This window comes from Pelobates fuscus, chromosome 1, assembly GCF_036172605.1.
Source record: "Pelobates fuscus isolate aPelFus1 chromosome 1, aPelFus1.pri, whole genome shotgun sequence".
In the NCBI taxonomy this organism is placed as follows: Eukaryota; Metazoa; Chordata; class Amphibia; order Anura; family Pelobatidae; genus Pelobates; species Pelobates fuscus.
The window spans coordinates 38,871,892-38,879,001 of NC_086317.1; the positions used below are offsets into that span (position 1 = coordinate 38,871,892).

Here is a 7,110-nt window from a genome sequence, read left to right on the forward strand (position 1 = left end):
TTTCAATGTTTAGGGAAAACTGGATTTTGTTTCTTGACTCCATTTCCAACCCCATTAAATAGTGAAACATAATTTTCCGTTTCATATTTGATGTTAATCTAACCTGGCCCAGCAAGGTAGTCAACATTATTTAATGAGCACTTAGAGGTTTAATTGCACACAGTCAAGGCAAACAAATGTTTAACATTTTATAGTTAATTATACATAACATTAGGTCAACATTTTTCATTAATAAAATATATAAAAATATTCAAAATCAAAACATTATTTCTTTGTTACGTTTATCATGTAGACATTACAAATATTAATTAAACCAGAAATACATTGGGCAGCAATGACTGCACAGAAGGATTAACTATAAAGTGACTCTAGGCAGTTGCCTATGGCCCAGAGATTAGACCATGAATTTACTTGGCCCCTTTAAACATCCCCATGCGAATAATGTAGGGGGATCCCACACTGGTCACTTGTGTAGGGCCCTGATACATCTTATTCTTTCTTTGGATGATAGACTGTGACTGCTCGGGATGAGTTAGCTCTGTGCTTAAAGGCTATCATCGATGCCTGAGGTTGGGCAGCACAAAATATTTTTTTCTACTTGTCTATCAATTGCTGAAGAATAAATTGATAAATGAGAGTTGAAGAGACCACCCACATATAGTCCTACTGCTCTCCACCCATAACAACCACAGCACTTTGGTTACTCCCTAGGTAGCACTGCTAACTCTGGCTAGGGAGTATAGGAATGGAGTAATTGACATCTCTCCATTCAAATGTCGACATGCTGGTAACAAGGCCAGCATGTCGGCATTACTGAGGAGAGTTGTCCTGCTTGGGGAAGTGTCCCAAAGCAGGCCAAGTCAAAGAAGGCTGTAGTAGAAGCTGAGGACGCACTGGACGTGGGTGTTACATGGAAAGTAACACCAATGAAGACTAGAACGTGATGGCGTTGGAACTATTTACTGAGTAAATCTCATTATTGTATATTGAATACCTCATTATATATCTGTGATACATGATGTATTCAACGTATTTGAGGACGATATAGGTGTAAATGTACAGTACAGGTTTACTTTAAAGTATTTCAATAAAATGCTAATTTGTAAAATTTAGAAAACCCGTGGTAAAAATTACAGGTTGGTTGGATAGTTTAAAGAATATGAAAAACAAGTAAAGGAATTAAAGGAATTAAATAGCAAACATTCATGGAATTTTGCCATGCCGAATTTGCATTTAACATATTGTAAAAATAATAGTATAAAGAATGAAAACTGTGTGACATGCTTGGACAAGTATTTATTCTTGGAATATTACACTGGGAAGTATACAGAAGACAAACGGCACATCGAGTAAAGTATAAAACATCTACAGTGGTTCCTGTCAAGTAAAACTCATTCATTAAATCAGAATAGTAAAAAAACTTTTTGCTTCTAATCATAGACATGAATGGTTCTACATTATTTTGAGGTCTTCTTCTTCTACTACAATGTGGTTTTGGAGGTTTTTATTAAATGTAAACAGTCAAGTTTATTGAAAGTAGCTTGCCCTTACTTTTGTATTTAAGTTACATTTTTACTGGGACTTCTCTAAATACTTGAAATAATGACACATGGAGAAGACACGTCTCTTCGCTTTTTATTTTTAGGTTTCGAAACAGTCTCAGAAGATAAAGGATACAGACTCTTACTCTGTCATGTTTTATAATTTGGATTTCCTAGTTGAGTTACACCCATAATTAGCATGTAGTGACGCAGAGCTGTTGTTACACGTGATCTGATTAATAAAACCATCTCTCAGAGACAGTTCTAAACCATTTCAGGTTGGAAAGTCAACTAGACAAGAACTCCAGAGAAACAGTTCATCAACCTGTAGATCTGGTTCACTTCTGAATAAGCATAAAGCTGCTATTGGGAATCCAGTTAACAGCTGGAGGAAAAAAGCCTCAAAGAAATCTGTGCAAGATTTTCAACATCTGAAAAAGCATGGCATATCTTATTGTGGAAGTCCTCGGACTTATCCTGGGAGTAGTCGGCACAATACTTACGATCATTGTTACATCCATGTCGCAGTGGAGAGTGTCGTACATGGTTGAAGGTAATGCACTGAACTGCGATAAACGTATTGATGGTCAATGGCTGAGTCGTTGGGATGGATTATGGCTGACCTGTGTGACCAAAAATGATAATAGTATGCAATGCACCAACTATAACTCCTTGGTATCTATCACATCTGACTTAAAGGCTGGAAGAGTTCTTATGGCTTTTGCTGTCGTACTGTCCATAATTGGACTTATCATTGCCATTTTTACGCTACTGTGCCTCCGATGGTGCAAAAAAGCAGAAGGTGGTCGGCACTGCTTGCTTATTACTGCAGGGATCGCATTTCTTCTTGCTGGACTTCTTGTTCTCATTCCTATTAGTTGGGTGACCAGCAACATCATCAGAGAAATCAACAACCCAATGTGCAAAACAATTCAGCGTCAAGAAATCGGAGAGGCACTTTTCCTTGGCTGGCCCACCCTGGTCTTCCTGTTGATTGCAGGAGCAATATTCTGCTGGCAATGTCCACATAAAGAGAGGTGCAAGAGCATTGAATATTCTTCACAAGCCTCCCTACCCAGACCAGTGTATATACCTTGTCAAACACAAGAAAAAACCCTGAGCCAATGTCACTATTCTAGGAGTCAGTACATCTGATGATGTTTTGAGAATACCTTCTTAGCAGTTGAAGAAGTTCCACAATGAGAAGAAAATAAAAAAACATGGACAAATGCACTGAGCACTAAAAAGCCACTTTTGAATGTAACATCAAGATCACCAGTGTTCTATTTTTTATTTTTTTTGTTTGTTAGTTAAAGCATATAAATATCGGTATTTATTTTATAGAAAAACAAAACACCTTGGCAGCAGTGTCTGAGTTGTTAAAAATGTATAAGTAAAAATGTATATTTAATATATATTTTTCAGGTTTTAAAACATTTTTTTTGTCAAAGTTAGTGGCTAATATATATTTTTGTATTACTTATTTAAAATTAATTAAATATAAAGGAGACTATCAAGTATTATAAGAATAAGTAATTCACCTTATGAATGTCAAATCTCATAAACGAATAGTGAATTTAAACATTTTGGGTGTGTTAAAGAATGCCGCCTATAGTTGCACTGCGTTAATGGTTAAATGCACAGAACCATTCTACAGTCATTGCTGTAAAACATTGTCAGGCTTATCCACTTAAGTGAGAATTCTAAGTTAATTTCAAATTTAAGGCCAAAGTACCTGAACTCAGATTCCAGTTTGACTGCTTTCACCTTAAATTTGGAATTTGCTCCAAATCCTCGCTATAGAGAATAACCTTGTTAAATTCAGGAGATACCTGACAATTAGAAAAAGCAAAAAGAATCAGTCCTGGTTAAATAACTTGATGATCTTATTATTACACATTTTTTTTGCATAGAGAATGGAATTTTAATTGCTGAGTTAATGTCAGTATATATTATATATTTAAATGTTTGTGAATGCCCCATAACACTTTTAGAGAGCTTTGTAAGAAACTAATTTAACCCCTTAAGGACACATGACGGGAATATGCTGTCATGATTCCCTTTTATTCCAGAAGTTGTGTCCTCAAGGGGTTAAATGTAGCATAATCTGTTTGATCTAAACATTTCATATCAGTACAATGTGTGCAGAATAATAAGGATTTATGAAATACTAAACTTTCCACTAGTTATTTTGCTTGAAATTCCATAGGCAAATCACCTGTTGCAAAGTAAAATTTATCTAAAAGCAGTGCTGAGTTATTCCTCGCCATCATTGTTAATAATAACTGTATAATCTATGTAAAAAGTAGGAATTTTGATTAGAAGCAATCCCGTGTAGTTTATTATAGAATGTTATGTACAGGTCAAAATATTTGCATTGTCCCGGAATAAAAGGTCACATGAAATGTACAGTATACAATTAGGTGATCTTATCATTTGTATTTTTTAAATTCTGGGATGCAAGCCAGGAATTTTCTAATTAGTTGCTTTAAAAAGCGTGTGTCGTTGCAATGCAAATCATGTGAATACATTAATGTGTAATAAGGCACCATATTTTTCCATTGACCTTTTACTGAGGAATATGTCTAATGGTATATTTAATATGCATTACTCGAACTTTTACTGACTGCTCCTTTTCTTTGCACACTTTAAAACTGTAGACCTTTAACACAAATTTAGAAACGTTAACAGAATAAAAGTGATTTACTTGTTTTTGATAATATAAAGTTGACCTGTTTGATGCTACATGTGTGAAGTGTGTTTTCATGGAACTATATTTATTGGAGATCACAGGATAAAGGAATACAGCAAACCCCATAACCACTACAGTGCACTGTAGTGGTTATGTTGCCAGGGGTGTTCTGGCGCCTCCTCATGGCAAGGAGTCAAACCATTTTAGAACATTGTGACTTATTACCGGGGGTCTGAAGGGGCTCTGCTTCCCACCTCCACCACAGCTATAAGAGAGAGAGAAGCTCTTTGTCGGAGCTAAATTCAGAAGTGCAGGGATTAGCTAATTGGAAGCGAGCAATGAGCCAATGAGCTCTTGCAGCACTTAACTCAGGAGAGCAGCCAGTATCAACTTAGCTGTAGCTGTATGTTGGGAGTGGGCCCATCAGACCCGAGTTACAAATTAAAACCATATTAACCCCTTAACCCCTTAAGGACCAAACTTCTGGAATAAAAGGGAATCATGACGTGTCACACACGTCATGTGTCCTTAAGGGGTTAAGGACACATGACATGCCTGACATGTCATGATTCCCTTTTATTCCAAAAGTTTGGTCCTTAAGGGGTTAAACAAAGGTGGAGTACTTACAGTGGAAAGGGGGGCAGAACATTCCTGCACCATAACCACTACAAAGCACTGTAGTGGTTAAAGTGTTTGGATTGTTCCTTGAAATATGTCCCTTGGATGAGGTGACATTTCAGAGTGATGTTATCAATGACTTATAAATTAGTGTCAATCAAGTAAAAAGAAAGGGAATTAAACTATTGGTTAACATATTTTATTATATTAAAGAAACATTGAATGCAGTTCTATTTTAACAACAGAAGGTTTGATGCAGTTTTTTTTGTAATGCCGTGCAATATTCAATAGAATGATGACAGGTGATCTTATATTGATAAAACAATAAATCCACGTTAAAGTGTTATGGATTAAAGAATGTTTACCATGTCTAAAATATTGTCTTTATAATTTGACGTGTGTGTTGATCAATAAAAATAATTATTCAATTTCTGCTTTCCAAAATAAATCACGTGTCTGTGAGAGATGATTTACAGTGGAAAGTACAAATTGGCATACACCAAGTAAAATGAATGTACAGTCAACTCTAAGATGTTATGCTTCAATGGGAATATGTAAAACAGCATAAAGTATAGTATATGTATTCCTAAACACCCTTCATTTAATAAATAGTATTATTGCACAAACATATATTTTTTAAAGAACAGAATATTTAAGGACACAGCTTTAAATTCTTACTGCTGATGCATATGTATTAACACTATTGCTTGTAAAAAGAGTTTATTCTTGAATGTGTGTATTTCTATTTAAATTTGTTGTAATAAAATGTTTTTAAATGTATCATTTGTTTCAGTATCTTTTAGTCTGACATTGGTTTACATCACAAAATATATATGTATTCCTGGAGTGACTGTTAAGGTTACCGGCCCCTGACTGATTGCTGCGAAAAGGTTTTTAACTTGCAAAACGCCACTCTGTGCCAATCAGCATCCCCTTATAGAGATGCATTAAATCAATGCATCTCTATATGGAGCATTCAGCATCTCCATACATTGTGGAGAGGCTGAATGTAGATGACTAAGAAGCACCTCTAGTGGCTGTCTGAGTGACTGCACTGGGAGGTGTTACTAGACAGCAATGTAAACACTGCACCTTCTCGTAAAAGTCAGTGTGTACATTGAAAAGCCTACAGGGACAGACAATAGACATTAAGCTATATTTATATATTGCATGATCAAATTAATTTCATCAACAAGTCATCAGATGTCTTCTTCGCTTCCCTGTTCCTTGTTTCAGTGCTTCCCTATTGTTGAGGTAGTTTAGACACAGGGTGCACTCAGTCACCCTTATCTAATTTAAGCATAGGTTGGTCCCCCTCCTGTCATTGGTCTGCACATTAGACAATGCTCTGACAGCAAATGACTATTGACTATCAACTTTTTTTGGAGGAACTGTAGACCAACTGTTGGTAGGAAACAGTTTGGCCTCCGTGTATTATTGTTTAAAACAGTGTTTCCCAACCCAGTCCTCAAGGCACACCTACCAGTCCAGGATTTAAGGATTACTCAGTTTTGTCTAAGGTGTTTTTTCTTTTTTTTCTAAAAACACCTTAGACAAAACTGGGTAATCCTTAAATCCTGGACTGGTAGGTGTGCCTTGAGGACTGGGTTGGGAAACACTGTTTTAAACATGTAGCTAAATTTAGGAGTGTCCAAAAGATGAAAGTACTACTGCAAAGTCATAAGCATGACAAAAAGTGTAGGGCATTATAGTTTTCCAACTAAAAATCTCCAATTTGACCATCCTTGTCAGAAGGGCCCCACCTAGTGGTTATTTTTGTGACACACAATTGTAACTAATTAACTATGTACTCTAGAGCAGAGTTCCCCAATCCAGTCCTCATGGACCACCAGCAGTCCAGGATTTATGTATTTCCCTGTTTTATTCCAATGGAGATACTAACAAAACCTGGACTGGTTGTGGTCCATGAGGACTGACAAAACCTGGACTGTGTGTGGTCCATGAGGACTGACAAAACCTGGACTGTTTGTGGTCCATGAGGACTGGTTTGGGGAACACTGCTCTAGAGTAGTGCAGCAATAATTTAATGATTTATATGGACTTGCTAGGTATCCCCCGATTAGGATTTTTCCATCTTTTGACTATTATTTATTGTATATATATATATATATATATATATATATATATAGTGTATTTATGTACTATGTCTATTACCTTTCTTTGATTTCTGCTGATAGCTACTATTACAAAAATAATAGTTCCTAAAATACTTTATTACACAATCAATCCTGGCAGTAA

General features: G+C 35.9%; 1 protein-coding gene across 1 annotated transcript; it reads left to right on the forward strand.

Annotated features, from left to right (window-relative positions):
- The first annotated feature begins 1,982 nt into the window (after window positions 1-1,982).
- Window positions 1,983-2,696, forward strand: LOC134614790 (claudin-4-like). The gene has a single exon (XM_063459369.1). The coding sequence runs from the start codon at window positions 1,983-1,985 to the stop codon at window positions 2,694-2,696; it is 714 nt and encodes a 237-aa protein (XP_063315439.1).
- The last annotated feature ends 4,414 nt before the right edge of the window (window positions 2,697-7,110 follow it).